A 16,881-nucleotide genomic window follows, 5' to 3' on the forward strand; every position below is an offset into this window, starting at 1 on the left:
GGTCAGTTTGTCCAGAGCAGCTAGACAAGACGCGGGAGCTGATCCTTTCCCATCCCCCCGAGAGCCCTCTGCATATAGACACCACGAAAGGGACTCAGTCCAACTGAATCCAAAGTCCTGGTTCCAGCCCACGTCGAGTCGGCTGTCCAATCCGTTGACTTCAGGAGAAGCCTTCATAGCAACGACAGAGGGACACAGCCCAGTGCGCATTTACAGCAGCACCGGCATCGGACACCAGATGATCTCAACTCCATTCATGTTTTAGGGGCTCGTCGTTGTTAACAGAGCGTCCAGGGGCTCGTGGAAAGCGCTTCTTCGGCGCATTAAAAAACCCGCGTGGCTTGTAAAACTTTAGCTTTCCTAAAGAGAATAGCCGGCTGCGTGTTTTGCCAAGCATCAAAGCGTCGGACCATCGCAATGGCCAGCGCGCGGCCACAAACACAACAAGTAACACACACACACACACACACACATTGGTAATGGTCAATATGCTTCTCAGGCAACAGCCAGACAGCCACTGTATATCTGCGATGGAAGGAAACTGGTCCTTCTTCTGTGCCACCCAGCAGGATGGGCTCTCTGGCTTCACATTCGTATGCATATGTTGAATGTGGATGGGTACACACACACCGACTCGAGATGGCGTGAACTGTCATTCCCTTATGATAAAAGCCGGACACAGGAAATTCCTTAAATGTGAAATATGCCCCCGGAGAGGCCCTTACAAAACAGACACAGGATTTTCGGGGGGGGGGGGGGAAGAAACAGACAGGAAGTGGAGTGTGTTTGTGGGGGAATTCAGGGGTGAGAAGAACGCAGTGAACTATTTTTATGGACTTAAATAAAATTGTGCCCGTCTGAGGGCGTATGTATCAACTCCCTGCCAGGTTGTGTGTGTGTGTGTTTGCTCGCATGTGCCCGGCTTTACACTAACCACAGGGTGTAGCCGTGGGCTTTGTAGTCATCCGTGAACTGAAACACAGGCTACTGTACAATAAACACATATTACACCATGGAAAGGAAACACAACATGCTTGTGACTCACAGGGGAACACAGCGCTCTGTATTCCCCGAGTGAAACTCCACTGGGTGGAGAAAGCAGAGAAACAGTTTAAAGTCACAAAGCTCCAGCAGGGAGGACTCCTTAGTCCTCCACTAAGGGGAAAGGTAGATGAAGACGAGGGGGGCTCCCTCAATAAGATGTCCGTACACACACAATGCAATTTACAACTCTTGGGAAAACACCAATGCACAAGTCCCAAGATTACAGCAACATGTATACAGACAGATGTTGGGCTGCTTCCCCACTGAGAAGTGTGAGAAGCAGCGGGCAACAGCTGTAGCGCTCGGACACACACACACGTGTCACTGAGACGGAGCGAAGAGCGGAAGTTTCTGGAAGTCATCAGAGACGAGCAGGGAGGAAGAGGAGGAGGAGGAGGGGGCAGCTGCACAGGACTTTTTTAGTGCAAGCGGCAGGAGGATGTTGACAGCTCGCTTGCACACAAAGGCCACACACACACACACAGAGCAATAGAACAAAGATATAATGCAAACACACGCACATGTAGAACGCCACTCGGCCACGTGGACCACCCGGCGGGGAGGGGGGGGGGGGAAGCCCTCGGCAAAAGACCCAAAGCACGTCCCCGGGTTTGAGTCAACGGTCTTCCTGGGCGACCCTGTGATTCAGGCGAGGCCTTTCAAACCGCCCCGTCAGTAGAGCATCCAAAACAAGCAGGCCCAAAAAAAACAATGAGTCACGGCGAGAGGCTCGGCGGGTACAGATGATGTTGGTTTTTACCCTCGGGAGAAAATAACAACGCGTTACATTTTGGCATCTTTCTTTCAAATGGAAAACAAATGGTCAGATGGTTTTAACGATTAACTCCAAACACACCAGCATGTTATAGCCATACATGCCGTTGAAGAAGTGTGATGTGTATGGTATTATGTGTTAATGGCGTACGGTTAAGGCTAAGCTAAGCTACCTCCGCTCCTTGACTCTTCCCCAGTGGAGGATAGGATCTCTTTGCTCGCTCGAACTCTAAAGAGGTCGAGTGGTAATTTAGCAGTCGTCCACAAGTATTCAATTTAACAGCCTTTTAAAAATTATTTATTTTATTTGTGAACGCAGTGTTCTGCCCCTGAGCGTCGTCAGGAAGCACCTCGGCGGCGCTTTCACCTTTAGATGCTTTAAGTGCAGGCTGTTAGCGTAAGTGATACAGCGATGTTGTGGTCGGAGTGAGAGGAGGGTCTGTACGGCATGCGGGGGGGGGTAATAATAAGAGCAGGCTATTAAGGCCGATGAGAGAGGCTGGGTAGATGTGTGTGTGTGTGTGTGGGGGGGGGGGGTCTCGTTGACTGGGAATCTCAGGCCAGCTTCCATTAACAAAAGAAGAAGGAGTGAAGAAGGACGGCGCGTCCCAGGTACAAAGCGCTGACGCGGGGCGATGCGTTAATGACTCTCTGCCCTGGAGGGACTCGAGGGCGAGGTCATCCTTCATTGACTTCCCGGGCATTTACACGGCTCTCTAACTATTAATTCTGTGGCCTGTCATTGTTCCCCATGTTGTGCTAATTAGGATCCCTGTCTAAAGCCACATTGGCTCCGCGTGGTGTCCCCACGCGTGGCGTCTCCGTGTGGGCCACAGGCTTCTTCGGGGGGGGGTCGTGGTGGCGGCGGTTATTGCTGCAGCAATGGTGCTTGGTTTCCATGACGGTGAGATGAGTCGCTATGGCGACGGCTCCATCGGGGGAAACAAGGTGAAGTGAAGGAGGAAGACCAAATGAATGATTTGCGAGGAGGTGTGACTTAGGAAACATGATTTTGAAGGAATGTAAATCTTGCTCAGATTTGTATTGTTGTTATTTTATTTCGAAATTACATCAACATGCATGAAATAAGAAGAGAAGCCTTGACTTAAGCTTCCAGACAATGCATTTCTGTATTTAATCCAATGAGCTCGGTGAAGGGGTTTAGTGTATTTGTCTTAAGGGGGTCAGTATGCTTAGTGGAGCCACAAACATCATCTCACACAAATGCATCTACTTTATCCATGACCGAGGCATTTATTCAGGAATTTAATTCAAAATCAGACTAAGAGGAACTTCCCGCAGTGACTGCTAAAATATAACCTATTATGTCATCCCGATCCTGCGTGCACGCACACATACGCACACAAGTCAGACCTTAGAAAACAACAAGCCTACTCAAAACAGTGCAAGCGAAACTCCCACAGTTCTGACGCGGCGTGTAAATCACATCATTTGCGAGAAAAGGAGGCGGTTTCGGAACGCCTCCTTTTAGCCTCAGACTTTGATTGACTTCTCTGCTCGGAAGCATTTTTGACCAATCGACACGCAGGAAAACGGGTCTATTATTCCAAGGTCCATTGCCCCTGAATAGAGGGGGGACCTGAACATAACAGGGCTAGATGGGTGGGGGGGGGGGGTTCAGTGGGCCTTGATTAGGGTGTAAAAGGTGTCGAACAGCCTGGCAAGCCCTCGGGGCACAAGGAGCTCAGGGATTTTCCCCCCGCTGGGGGACCCCCCTCCCGGGCCCCCGCCACCCGAGGTGGAAAGCAGATGGCAGAGGATTAGCATCTGAATGTGTGACAAGCAGATCCACTGGGGAGTGAGGAGGGGGGGGGGCTCCTGCTTCCCAACGGGGGTCAGGTGAGCGGAGTTAAGAAAGAAGGCCCCCGGAGGGACAACCAGCTCGGACACTGAAGAAGAACAAGCAAAAAGCTTGTGGCTTTAAACATGGACTCCAAATATGCTTCCTCTTTTCTTCTTCTTTTTTCCCTGTTCCGTGCCGGTATCGACGGGCTGGTATGCAGTCGGCTGCAGCCCCGACTCCGGTGCGGAAAATGGGAGGCCGTTATAGTGGGGAAACGGGGGACATTGTTGGCATGTGATATAAATGTGAGTTTATATGGCGTGATTTAAAACAATAGGACTGAAACAGTGGACCTGTAGCAAGCCAGTTTGGTATGTAGTCAAACATGGACGAAACATTTTAGCCTATGAGCTCAACAGTTTTTCACCACCAGCTTTTGCCAGCATCCACAAGAGAGACTGGCCTTCCCCAGAGGCCACTCACCGGCGGAGTGACGCCATTGCTCCCTTTTCCACCAGGATTTATGCTCCTTGACTTAACGAGGTGAGCTGAGGCGGTGAGGTCTCCCACCCTGCCTCCACTGATCAGCGCTTTGGGGCCACGCGGCTCGTCGCACAACATGCTGCGAGGAACCGAGGAACATAATCGAGATTTCGTTTGTCTTCTGCACAGCTGAAAAGGAAAGGAAACAAGGGAACAGGATGGAGGATAGAACACGCTTAAATGCTCGCCTACTACGGAGCGAGCTGCAGCAACACACAGGGTCTCCACACACTGGATCTCAAATGGCTCATTCCTTTGAGGGGCTGGTTTCCATGGCAGGGGTTGCCGTGGTGAGGGGGGGCCCTTGATGGCCCCAAACGCGGACAGTAGGCACAGTCAGCCCTTGAAAAACAACACAAACAGTCTCGGTAGGGAGAGGCTGGTGGATCAGGAAGTGAGAGGGTGTTTGACTGAAAAATAAATATTTGCTCTGCAAGGTTCATTACCCTGAACTACATGCTTCATCTTTCTTCATCTTCCTCTGTCTGTTACATATGTAAGGGAGGATGTTACATCTGCTGGTAAGCCCCTCTTTAGACATGGGCAGTGGTGAACCCCCCCGGCCCCCCCACCCCTCGCAGAATCTGGCCAGGAGGTCCACTGCACACACTCAGCTGCTGTGTTCCAGCTACAAGGAGACTTACAGGAACGTGATGTACTATGGAAGTGCTTCTGTTTCTACGCCTCACAGTGTCTCCACAGAGCCGCCGTGTGTTGAGGCGCTCATGAATCGGGGGGCTGGGGGGGGACGGTTCCCATTCATCCAAAACATGGCCCCGGAAAAGCAGACGCACGCAACGGTAGAGACGGACACATTTACCCAGCAAAAAACGTGCACTGGATTCATTTAAGAAGCTCCAGGCCTCAAACTGTTGGAGATTTATTTCCAAAAGATTTGATTCCTTAATGGATGAAGTGGCGGAAAAAGAAGAAGAAAAAAAAAACGTTCATAGACGCATAAAGAAACCTGAGTGTGTATGTTCCAACAATACTTCCAACAATGAGGCTCTTTGATTCCCCCAGCACACTGCGGCTGATGTTTCGATGTTTGCAAAGCGATGGGGAAAACACAATCTCGCTGTTTAGCTTGAACATCTGGAAACCATAAAGGCCCGGCGCTACGAAGCTTAGCGGTTACGCTAGGCTAAGTGGAGGTCCCTGGACCATTCAGGAAGACGCTAGGGCTCATGAATGGTTTCTTCCTGGGTCCAATGCAACTCTTAAACAGTTCGGTCTCTGATGGATTATTGACAGAGATCTTTTAAAGCCGTAAAAACCTGCCAAAAACACGTTGTTACTCGTCAGTCAATAACTAAAAGCCATTAAATCGGCACTTCTTTTACACCTTGGACTGCAAGGCCGACACAATCCTGCCAAGTCCGATGTGGACATTAAAACAGATGCCGGGCCCAGCTGGCTGCATATAGAAACCGACACAGCCATAATACCAACCAGAACACGTCAACAGCCCAGTTGCCTGCATTCTCCTGCCCCAATTAGGGGTCAGCTACATAAAGCCGCACTATACGATGTCATAACCCGGCCGAGACGGAGACGCATTAAACTCCCTGCAGCGGCTCCGTGCGAACGGCCAGCACGTTATCTCGTAGGAATGTGCTTTTGGGGGCACTGAGTGATCTAAAAAAAGCAAAGCTCGCTGGCGGAGAGGGAGATCGGTTTGAGGCCCATTGGGTCGACGTGGCGTGGATTGGCGGTTCTCAAGCCGAGTGGGCGGTGGTGACCTCGCGGATCGGCTGACGAGGGGAGCTTACGACACAGCGGCGCCGGGAATATCACCGGTGCCAATACGTGGGAAGAGTTGCCCCCCCCCCCGAGTGAGCGTCCTCTCTGTCGAGGGGCATCGCCCCGTGAGGAATGAAATGTGACGCCGGCTGTCGGGGTCTGTTTGGGAGACTGGGCTGCCGTAGACGGAGAGAGTCCCACGTGCCCAGGAGGTCACAGGATGGTCCAACGGCGTCCAATCAGCTTCAAGGATCCTGATAAAGGGATTCAGATCAACAGCTGTTTCGGCAACATCTGGTCCGCAGATGGACTACGAGGTGCTTTCCCTTCTGCATGTTGTTTCTCCCCAACGCCAAGGCGTGTGCACCTGGCCCGCTCAGTGGAGAAGTTTCCTGATCTACTTCACGCTTGGAAAAAAGGGGCGATGACGGCCGCTGAACACCTCAAACTGTCGGCCCCCATTTCGGTTTGGATTTTAATTCCTATCTGCCCAACGCCGGGTCTCGAAAGCGCTCCACACGCGGGTCAGCGAAGAAGACACGCCGCAGACAATGCCGCGTGTCTTCATTTCATCGGATCCGTGGTTTCAGGACAGCGCGCTTAACCCGAATCGACGTTGAGGAAATATGCTTACGGTTCCCTGTAGGGAGGCAGATAGGGTTTCCTAGCGGTGGGAAAAGGAAGAAGTGGTATGTACACACGCATAATTCAAATGGACACAGAAGGAGTCCAGGAACCTGAGATTTAAACAATGTCCGTTTCCATAGCTTACGCGGGTAAACACATGGACACAGCCTGCCGTTTTGTGATTAAGGTCATTTCAATTACTCCAAATCCGGCCTGATAGAGGTTTGTCCTGGTGGAGGAAGTAGGTGAGACCTGACACACACACACAGTGACTGTAGGTATGTTTGTCCACCTCCATTTGGGCCAAGCCAAAAAACATATAACCTGCGTTCAAATGGTCAAGTAGTTAATCCTTCCACTTTGTGTTTGGATTGAATTATAAATGAACATATCTGGGGTGTGTGTATCTTTGTGTGTATCTTTATGTTCATTTGAAAGCTGCAAAACCTCCAAGGTTTGCCTTAAATCAACAATCAATACAAGTAACCGCCACACTGAAAGGGGAACAGGAAACGCTTTAGGAAAACTCTGATTGCAATTAAAAAAGCGAAAGGGGTGTGTCGCGCTTCAATTTAACACTGTGTCACGTTCCTGAACCTCAACCCGAGACGAGAGCGGACAGCTGCAGACCGACCTGTTCTAGTTCTACTCCAAACCGACCGCATCAGGAACCCAGAGCGGCCGTGTTCGTTAACTCACGTCAGCATCAGCATGTGAGGGGTTTTCATTCCATATCCCCCATGTACCGGGGCTCTTACATGACCGCTGTGGGAATGTGCAAGAAAAACCTGGAGCCCGTTTCTTTTCATAAAAGGAATGTTTTCCCATCCAGACACGGGAAAAAACGCCCCGAATGCAGGTCTGGATCGTTCTGGATCATTATCTTTGGCTGAATATGCTTTAAAAGACAGCCCATGGGGGTCCATTACGGCCTGCACATAGCAGGAACCGCGTGCAGGCCAACGCCACTTATTTCAACTAAATAACACAAATGATGTTGCAATGCATGTATTTCAATAGACATCCAATGCAAGTCATGCTGCCTTTTGCTGATGCAAGCTGGTCATTACAAAGGGGCCACTGGCTGTGGCAGACAAAATGCCAACAAAAGGAGGCGGCTAATCATCCAAATATCATAGATAACCTGCACCTGCACACGTTAAGTCATCCGCTTATCCTCAAAGACTGCTCTGCTCTCCTGTACTGCAGTGAGTAACGTGTGGGGGGAGGGGGGGGCGGTTTCAGCACCATACAGGCGTGGACCAGAACAAAAGGCGCAGGCTGCAGATGCGAGAGGCGCAAAAAAAATAGAAAAAAAAATAAAACACGCAAAAATAAAACATAATTAACACATTTCTTCACGTGAATGTTCCACACATATGTTCCGTGTGAAGCGACTTTGAGTGAAACCGCCCTCCCCCTCCCATTGACATAACGTTGAACCCTTTTCCATCTCGGAATTCACGCATAACTGTACATCTGACCATGACCGCAACAGCTGAGGATTAGCGGACGCCAGTGGCGACAATGAAACCAACCGGGGCTCTTCTCCAATAAACTTTCACCGCTGCCGGTGTTGCACCAAAAAACAAAAGTGTCAATAAAAAGCCTCACTAGCCGGTAAATGATCGACAAAGAGCTGCGGCTCTTACCTGGAGGTCCGAGCTGCTGAGCGCCACTAAACACCCTTGTGAGTGTGGAGAGCCCTGGTGACAATGAGAGCAGTACGGGGGCCCCTCTGACCCCTCCCATCGCACACTGAGCTACCGTAAATACCGCCGTAGGGGCGCAGAGGGGATTGTGCAGCAGCAGTCACAACGTAAATTATAGGAAACCTCCTCCTTGATATAATTATGACATGTGCAACATCTTTGGACTGGAAATGTGGAACTAGATGCAAGCGCACGGAGTCCCCCCCCCCAAAGACATCTGAGTGGAATGAGTGAAATGTGCTGAGTCATTGTTAATATAAAAATGGGTGTTTGGGCAGCTTTCTGCTGAGAGGAGGACGCTCTGTCCGCAGTGGAGACGAGTGCAGAGCTGGAGCACCGGGGCGTGGCTGTTGCTAAGGAAACCTGGAAGATGGGGCGGTGTAACGTGGATGGGATGCAGAGGGGTGACGATGGAGAAAGACGCACCAGTGTAGCTGCGCTCCTGTCTGCATCTTAAATTAGATTTTCTTTTGGGTGGGGGCGTGATTTGGGGGGCGGGGGGGATAACATGTTTAAATCCATGCGTTCTTTCGATGATGATCAGTTTGATCCGGAGAAGGAAGAAGGAAGCTCCAAGTCGGAGAGCTGCATTCAACAGTCTGCATTGTGCCCGCTGCGTCCTTCCGCCACGTCTGTCCGCGCATTTGCTGCCACCTGCTGGTGGAAATAAAACAATGCACACAGGGGGCTGATGCGGGTTTACACGTGTTTATTCAATTCATCTTCATCCATTTACAACATTCCCTAGTGACAAAGAAAACCCCCAGATACAAATTGTTCATAGCTTAAGTTCATTAATTTAGTGAATATTTTTAATATTTTATTTTAATAAGATTAAAATATATTCTTTGACAACATATTGGACACACAATCGACTAATGTTTAAAAAAAATACACAATATTTATGCTTGCAACCAAGACACATTGGCAATGGTCATGATTTTACCAGCTGAAATAATTGTAATTAGTCTTCTTTCCAATTATTTTTGTCAACTACTAAATCCTCATATTCAACTTTTCAGAACAGTGGTCCATTGCACCCGAAGCATCTCACAAATACCTTTTCCGACCAGCTTCCTTACTTCCGGCGAACAATGGAGCGGCCGATGAGCTCTTTCATGATCTCATTGGTGCCTCCGTAGATGGGCTGAATACGGGAGTCCACGAAGGCCCTGCAAAAAGACAGACACCGGTATCAGCGACCCGTGGATGGAATGGAGTACGAACCCCCCCCCCCCAGTTCGACACTCACTTGGCGATGGGGTACTCCCACATGTAGCCCCAGCCTCCGTGGAGCTGCAGGCACTGAGTGGCCACCTTGTTCTGGAAGTCAGTGGCCCTGAAGAGAAGCCGACAGGACCTCAGCAAAACGGCATCATCACCGCAGACCCGTTTTATTTCATTAGTTAGTTCAATTCAAATGTACGAATAGAACCCACATACTCACCAGTACTTGGCCATGGAGGCGGTGGCGGTGTCGAGGCGTTTCTCGGCGTGGAGCAGGATGCAGTTATCCACGAAGGCTCGGCCCACGCAGATCTCGGTCTTCAGCTCTGCCAGCGTGTGCTGCACGGTCTGTGCAGCCCAATCAGAACCAGGAGGAAAATGATCCGATCTTTCTAATGCAAGCTTGTATTCGTTTTGGAGCATTATGTCTAATAGCAGCTGAATAAAACGAGTCCAAAACCTACACCCTGAACCGGAAAATGTCCCCTCAAAACACGGCTACACAGACCTGAAGATCCGAGATGGTCTTGCCGAAAGCCTTCCTCTGCATCACATAGTTCCTGGTTTCCTCAAACATGAACTCACAGCTCGCTATGCCCATGGCAGCGACCGCCAGGCGCTCCTGGGCCACGGGAGGACAAGAAGAGGACGAGGATTTAAACATTATCAACCGCGTATGAGGACATCATAGGAAAGGTGGGTGCTTTTCACCTGCGGCAGCTCGTTCATCAGGTAGTAGAAGCCCTTGTTGGGTTCCCCCAGGAGGGCGTCGGCCGGGAGCCGCACGTCCTCAAAAAACAGTTCCGCCGTGTCCTGCCCAAGACGGGGACAAAGTCTTTTTGTTTTTGTCATGTAATCACGCCCCCCCTCCCTTCCTCCTCCTCCTCCCCGACCGGACCCCAAGTACCTGGGCCTTCAGCCCGATCTTCTCCAGCTTGTGCCCCTTGTGGAAGCCCTTGGTGCCGCTCTCCACCAGGAACAGGCTGATGCCGTGCGCGGCCGACTTGGCCTCGCGGTCCGTCACGGCCACGACCACCACCAGGTCGCACATCCACCCGTTGGTGATGAACACCTGGAAGCGGAGGGGAAGGTCAGGGGAAAGGAGGAGACGGCGATGGCGGCTTTTTTTTCTTCTTTTTGGCGGCGCTTACCTTGTTTCCGTTGAGGATCCAGTCGCCGCCGTCCCGCTTGGCGTACGTCTTCACGCCTTGGAGGTCGCTGAAATGAAAGAGACGAGGGGTCGTCAGGCCGTTTGTCCCCCCCAACGCTCGCAGGCCTTTTCGCCTTCAAATCCCCACCTGCCGGCGCCCGGCTCCGTCATGGCGATGGCGCCGATGCGTCTCCCGGCGGCCATGTCGGGGACGAAGCGCTGGATCTGCTGCTCGCTGCCGTAGTTGGAGATGTAGGGCATGACGATGTCCGAGTGCAGGGTGAAGCCCGGCCCCGTGCAGTTGGAGTACATCCTGCAGGGGAGTGAAAGAGGCTGTCCGCTGCACTGTGGACTGTCAATCATCCGTTGGCGCCACTTACTGCTCCTCCCACACGACGGCCGCCGAAAACACGTCGGCTCCCACGCCGCCGCACTCCGCCGGTATCAGCACCGCCAGCATGCCCTGTTCTCCGGCCTTCTCCCACACCTCCCTGCTCACCTGACCTGCTTTCTCCCACCTGGGTGGGAGGTGGGACAAAGAAAAGGGGGGGGGGGGGGTGTAGCGAGGCGTTGATAAAGCGGCGAGCGGCGGAGGGTCCCACGTTGTTTCTACCTACTCCGCGTGGTACGGAATCACTTCCTCTTGAAAGAAACGCCGCACACTTTGTCTGAAGATGTCGTGGTCCTCGTTGAAGATCCGGCGGGTGCCGATGTCCATCAGGTTCGCGGCGCCGGATGTCTCGGGGCGGGGCGGGGGGGCGGGGCGCCCGAGGTCATGGGCCTCGCTGTATAGCCTGGGAGGAATTATGAAAAGCCAGCCATCATTTGTAATTTACAATATATCCCAAATGTCTTTTTGTTTTGTTATAAGCACCAGATCCTGACCGATGACATAAAAGATATTTAGCAACAATGCCTAAATGATTAATTGACTAATTAATTAATTAAAGGCTCTACGTGGGAGTATTTTCAATTGTTTGTTTGATGTTGTGCAGCAATATTAACCAGATTTTCTTTAAAAAAACGACGTTCACTATCGTAAACAAAAACACACCTCACTTGTTGAAGCTGCTACTACTAGCTTCACGTCACGTACAAAAGTGGGTCAAAGGTCGCTTTGACCGAGTTCTACAGATTACGTTGTTTACCTGTGAATCTACTTTAATAGATTAAATATGTACCAATAATCCCGTAGTATTTGAAGTCTTCATTTAACTAACATTAATACTTAATTCAAACTATAACTATAATTCACGTTCACGTCAATTCGTCCGTCTTATTTGTTGACAACTCAGAAGATATTTATACATATTTATTAAAAACGTCACCTGGTTGCCGCTTGTCCTCGTCCGGAGACATTTCTCAGCCCCAAAAGACAAACTTTGCTCAATTTCTTGACGAACATCCTCGACACCAGCTGAGAGGCAACGTTACTGACCGAAAGGACAACAAAGATTCTGTGGCACGTGGACAATCAACAGCGGAGCGTCACTCCGTTGTCTTTTCACTGGCTCCGGACTACAAAACTACGTCATAACTGTTAACGAACGCTCTGTGCGGCCACGTAAACGCGTGTTTTTGTTCCGAGTGTCTGTACTACCTCTGATTGGTGTGTAACCTGGTGCAAGGGAACTTACAATGTGACTTTGAAGCAATTTTTCGAACAAAACGGATTAGTCCGTGTAAAATAAACAGCAGAGTGACACCTCTCTAACTTCTCATTTGACCACAAGGGGGCACACTCTCCTCAGGTTTACAACTTCAATTGCTCGTATCTCGACCCCGCAAAAGTTACACTGTACACAAATAGACGGTATGTACAGTATTATTACGTGTAAACACACTCAACACCGACCGTCAACACTTTTATAACTAAAGTCGTGTCAAGGAACAGTTCATTCTCCCAATACATTTAAATATAGCTTTAGAGGTCAACATAACTTTATATTAGAAAAAACAGAGACAGCGCATAGCTATGGCAGTTGTAATCGTCGTGCATTTCCCAACACCAGGGACAAAAAGCATTACACCCCCCCCCCCCCTTGCTGGACTTTGATAAAATCTGCAACGGCATATTGGCAATAAAAAATCAGGAATCAACCCAGGTGGGATGTACGTTGGAAAAGTTTATTCTGAAATGAACAGAGTGACAATAAATAAAACTTTTCAGGGAGGCGGGAGAATTTTGGCGGCCCGTCCACAACCATTCCCCAGCACCTTTGGCTTTGCTGGGACCAGTGGTGGCGAGACTGAATGAGGTGGCGGTGGGAAGGGAGGGATCCACCCTCACTTAATGAGCGGTCATCCCTTCTCCCCCGGTTCCTCACCCCATGCTGGCGAGTGGAGACGCGCCTCCCTGGGTGGAGTAGAGGCCAAGTGATGGTCTTCAATGTAGGGGCAATGACCCGAAGCAAGGAGGGGGGGTGGGGTGGGGGGGGGTGGTTGAGACGAAATGGAAAGGAAAACAAAAAGAAACAACAAGATGGGTCTGCTTCAACATCCCTTGTACATAGTCCTTGTCTTTCCTTGGTTGGTCTTTGATGTTGTGTAGATGTCCTGAACACCGTTGGGCTTCATCAGCACTCCTTCTGAAGGCCTCTTACACCGACAGGATGTGCTTGACGAAAGCTGGAGAGACACAAAGCCATGAATCACTGGACGAAAACCCAGACACAAAACCTCCTGCAAGACGAGGCGCCTTCAAAGCTCACCCTCGTAGTGCACGGTGCCGCTCTCGTCCTCCTGGCCGGTCATGAGGGCCTCGATCTCGGGCTCGGTCATCTTCTCTCCTGTGGGTTCGGGGAGGGAGGGGGGGAGAATCTGCGTTAGGGGGGCTGGGGTTCGGGTTGCAACCGAGCGCGCCTCGGCGCGTTCTATATTTGGCGAACACGAGACTCACCCAGGGTGGCCAGCACGATGCGCAGCTCGGCGCCCATGACCGTGCCGTTGCCCTCCTTGTCGAAGACGCGCAGACCCTCAATGTAGTCGTCCACGGTGCCCTTGGGCTGGCCGTCGATCTCCTTCAGCATGGGCAGGAAGGCCTCGAAGTTGACCCTCTTGTTGGCCAGGTCTGTTGAAACAAAAGGGGGGGGGGGGGGGGGGGGGGTTGACGACAACGGGAAAACCTCCACGGACGAAACCGATGCCGTTTGCGTTTCGGGGGGGGGGGGGGTTCTCACCGTCAGCGGTCGGGTTTCCCAGGATCTTGTTGACCGCCTTGTTGGTGGGGTTCTGGCCCAGGGCGCGCATGATGTCGGCCACCTGGTTGAAAGCCACCTGGCTGTCGCCGACTCTGTCGAAGAGGCCGAAAGCCTCCTTGAAGTCTGGAGGAGAGAATCCTTTGTGTTACAAACGTATCGCGGAATGGTGACACATGTCCACCAGTCGTTTCGGTATTGCTATTAGAGCGTTCCATCCTGTCCACCACCTTCGGGTGGTTTATTGGGTTCTTATTGGGCTATGCGGTGCCACACCCCGTCAGACAGTACGAGCCTGGGACCGCTCTCATTGTTCCCAGATTACCGTGGCGACAGCTGTTCCCGAGGAAGGTTGAATGAATCCGACCAGGAAGCCACAGTCAAAGTGACCCTCTTTGGCGGATTAATGCTCTGAACAGCAGCAGCAGTGGGAACAACAGCTGCACCCCCCCCCCCCCCTCGCATACCCCCATCCATTCCTGCCGCCGCTTACATTCGGGAGGCATTCAGGGAGCAAGCTGATACCCCCCCGACTGAGTGACCCAGGCCTTATAGAGGCAAGGCGAGTCAAACGTGGGAATGCTGACTGTGTTGTAATCAACACCTGCTCCCACATGTACTCCACTGTAGTATAAACCTACCAGAATGTGCAAAGGCAGCACTTACGTCTTATTTTATGGCGCAAATGCCCCGGTTAGCATTTTTTTTGTATCATAATCTATATATATATTTATAATCCATATGTGTTTGTGGACACGTCTGCGGTTTTCAGGACCGAATGTGTCCAGGAGTGACAGTTTGGATGCCTTTCTGTAACGGGACCTCGCTGGGCCCGCGTCTCAAACCTCCGCGCCGGGATCAACGCCACAAGACGAGGACGGGTCGGCTTAAAATAGACATTTCTCAAATCGTCCTCGACAACTGGACACGTCCGAGGAGCAGCGTGTCCGACGGAGACCTATTCCCAGCATGCCGAGGGCCTTTTTTTTTTAGACAAATCTCCCCATTTTCTTCACTTACCCTCGATCTGGTCTGGTGTGAACTCGCCCTCGGCCTGTACACACGTGCACAAACAAAAAAGCACATTAAGGGAAACACACAGAGGGAACAGAGAAGTGAAGAAAAACACAATTTGTGAGTTTCCATAGAAAAAACAAACAGTTACTAACAATGCTAAATAGAAGAATTTATTGCTGTAAACTGTGGAAACTACATTTGGTGGATGCTTCCTTGGATTGAAATATGGGTGTATTTCAAGTCCTGGGCCCAAAGGAACTCAACCGTAAACTGCTATCATAATTCGTATTTCCCAGCGGTCTTGATTTATCCTCCCTATCACGACGGCAATTAAGTCCAAATTTTTGGACCTCATTTTGGAGAGCCGACATCCGATCCCATCCCACGGAGACTTGTTCCCTAGTCGGAAAAAAGTAACTCCATCGGCGCCGCCCCCAACCACAAGGTCCGAAAACACAATCATGTACACACCATTTTGGAGAGATGGAGCTGCAGGAGCGGAAAGAAAGGAGAAGTGAAGCCTGAGTCCCGAGACAGAGTGGTCCTGGGCCATTGTCAGAGCCCCCTCTTATTTAACCCGGGGGCGTTACGTCACGCGCACTCCGAGGACGAATCGGATGACACGCTGGAACATCTTTAACTTTCTTAGGGCAAACGGAAAGGAGAGCTGCGCGTCCCCCCGCGCAAAGTGGGAGTAGGCCTTTAGAAGGGGACGGGACTATTTTTAGAAAGCCAAATAACCGCATGTCTCAGGTTTTTCTGTGTTTATTCCTGGATGATAAAAAAAAGAAATAAAAAGCTTTTGTACTTTTGATCCGGTTCAAATTTCCTTTTTCCTGGAGGAGGTGCACAGTGGAAGCGTGGGTCCCCAGAGGCCCACCTGAGTGGGGGGGGGGGGGGGGTCGTTTACAAGGTGGTATTTTTAACCAGCCGGCGTGCTCCTCCTCTTATGGTTAAATCCCAGCGGGGCGAAAAAGCTTAAAAAAGCCGATTCCATGACCTCCGTTTATATGACGTTCCTGTACGAACTGTCCAATCAGACGATCAGTTCAGATCAGTTCTATTGGGGAACCCATCAGTGTTAAATTGAGCTCTGTAATGCATCATAGTGAAACTGAGGCAATAAAAGTAATAACACAGACGGAGAGACCTGATGCCCCATCAATGGAGGTCAAAGGTGACGGGCTTCATCAGCCAGAGCTCTCCGTGGTGCTGATGGCCACATCCAGAAGGGAGGAGTCATCAATGCCGGAGATGCATAAAAAAAGTGAAGTATGTGCAATAAAACTGAAATGATGGGGGACGAGTCGGATGGATTCATGAAAACATTAATTACATCCCATCTTTCTCCTGGTCTGTTCCCAAATGCACGTTATGAATGCAAGTACTTTGGATTAAACATTACATTCACGCTCAGCTTGAAAAGGTCAAAAACACGGGCCGTCAATGTGAATCCAGGATTTCATTAATAAAACTCATTTAAACCCACAAATGCTGATAAGTGAAATACTAAGAGACATGGAACAACAACAAGAAGGCTGCTGGATGTTCAGACGTCCAGCTTCTACAGCTTCTGTAAAAGGAGCCGGCTGAGAGGAAACAAACAAATTAACAGGATTGGGTATTTCACCGCATGGATTAAATCATGCCGCTGAAGAGTAGAAGCAAAAAAAAAAAAAAAAAAGGAAGAGGCCACGAGTGAGAGGCGGTGAAAACACACCCCGTCCCAGAGACAGATGAGCTCTATTTTTACACCCGATTCCTGCCTGGAGGTGCTGGGTTTCTCTTCTACGCCGGGCCCGCAGAATACTATCTCATCTCAAGACTCCCTGCTGCACAACACTGTGATACGAGGCTGCTCCAGCAGGAGAAATACCAAACTGGGATGACTTCAGTATGGTTTCAGGTGGAATTTCTTTACAAGATCCCTCCCACGAGACGTTTTTTTTTTTCCAGACCACAATGCGAGCGGCGTCCACGTCTCCGCTAGATTTTAGGGAAATTAAACCCGATTAGCTAACAATCTGACTGTGGAATGGAGCC

The 16,881-nt window shown here is 50.6% G+C and overlaps 3 protein-coding genes across 4 annotated transcripts in view; all 3 read right to left on the bottom strand.

The window, feature by feature from the left end:
• The window catches only part of LOC119223055 (microtubule-associated protein 2-like), a 34,261-nt gene extending 25,880 nt beyond the window's left edge, over nucleotides 1-8,381 (bottom strand). The window contains exon 1 of one of the 2 annotated variants that reach the window (XM_037480164.2): nucleotides 8,188-8,381. In XM_037480164.2, coding sequence (XP_037336061.2) covers nucleotides 8,188-8,287 — 100 coding nt within the window. In that variant the 5' untranslated portion in view covers nucleotides 8,288-8,381. The remainder of the gene's footprint in view (nucleotides 1-8,187) is intronic. The other variant, XM_037480158.2, reaches the window with a different exon arrangement.
• A 555-nt stretch (nucleotides 8,382-8,936) lies between these two features.
• Nucleotides 8,937-12,106, bottom strand: acadl (acyl-CoA dehydrogenase long chain). The gene is made up of 11 exons (XM_037480231.2): nucleotides 11,953-12,106; nucleotides 11,242-11,418; nucleotides 11,005-11,142; nucleotides 10,773-10,937; nucleotides 10,626-10,692; nucleotides 10,382-10,546; nucleotides 10,186-10,287; nucleotides 9,983-10,096; nucleotides 9,695-9,822; nucleotides 9,500-9,586; nucleotides 8,937-9,419 (listed from the first exon to the last, which is right to left on the bottom strand). Exons 1-11 carry the CDS (start codon nucleotides 12,027-12,029, stop codon nucleotides 9,326-9,328), a joined length of 1,314 nt encoding a protein of 437 aa, XP_037336128.2. The 5' UTR covers nucleotides 12,030-12,106; the 3' UTR covers nucleotides 8,937-9,325.
• A 624-nt stretch (nucleotides 12,107-12,730) lies between these two features.
• On the bottom strand, nucleotides 12,731-15,406 carry mylz3 (myosin, light polypeptide 3, skeletal muscle). The gene is given in 7 exon segments (XM_037480348.2): nucleotides 12,731-13,252; nucleotides 13,336-13,413; nucleotides 13,524-13,694; nucleotides 13,804-13,947; nucleotides 14,842-14,875; nucleotides 15,310-15,345; nucleotides 15,347-15,406. Coding segments are annotated over 7 exon segments (537 nt in total). The 5' UTR covers nucleotides 15,392-15,406; the 3' UTR covers nucleotides 12,731-13,223.
• Between the last annotated feature and the right edge of the window lie 1,475 nt (nucleotides 15,407-16,881).

The sequence above is a fragment of the Pungitius pungitius genome, chromosome 3 (assembly GCF_949316345.1).
Source record: "Pungitius pungitius chromosome 3, fPunPun2.1, whole genome shotgun sequence".
Classification (NCBI taxonomy): Eukaryota; Metazoa; Chordata; class Actinopteri; order Perciformes; family Gasterosteidae; genus Pungitius; species Pungitius pungitius.

What these genes read in the sequence shown, in the direction of transcription:
- acadl (XM_037480231.2), bottom strand. Translation starts at nt 12,029, where the DNA reads ATGTTCGTCAAGAAATTGAGCAAAGTTTGTCTTTTGGGGCTGAGAAAT. An exon ending in GCCGTCGTGTGGGAGGAGCA is followed by an intron (nt 10,938 to 11,004) that starts GTAAGTGGCGCC and finishes ACTCCCCTGCAG; the next exon opens with GATGTACTCCAACTGCACGG. An exon ending in AGACCATCTCGGATCTTCAG is followed by an intron (nt 9,823 to 9,982) that starts GTCTGTGTAGCC and finishes TGGGCTGCACAG; the next exon opens with ACCGTGCAGCACACGCTGGC.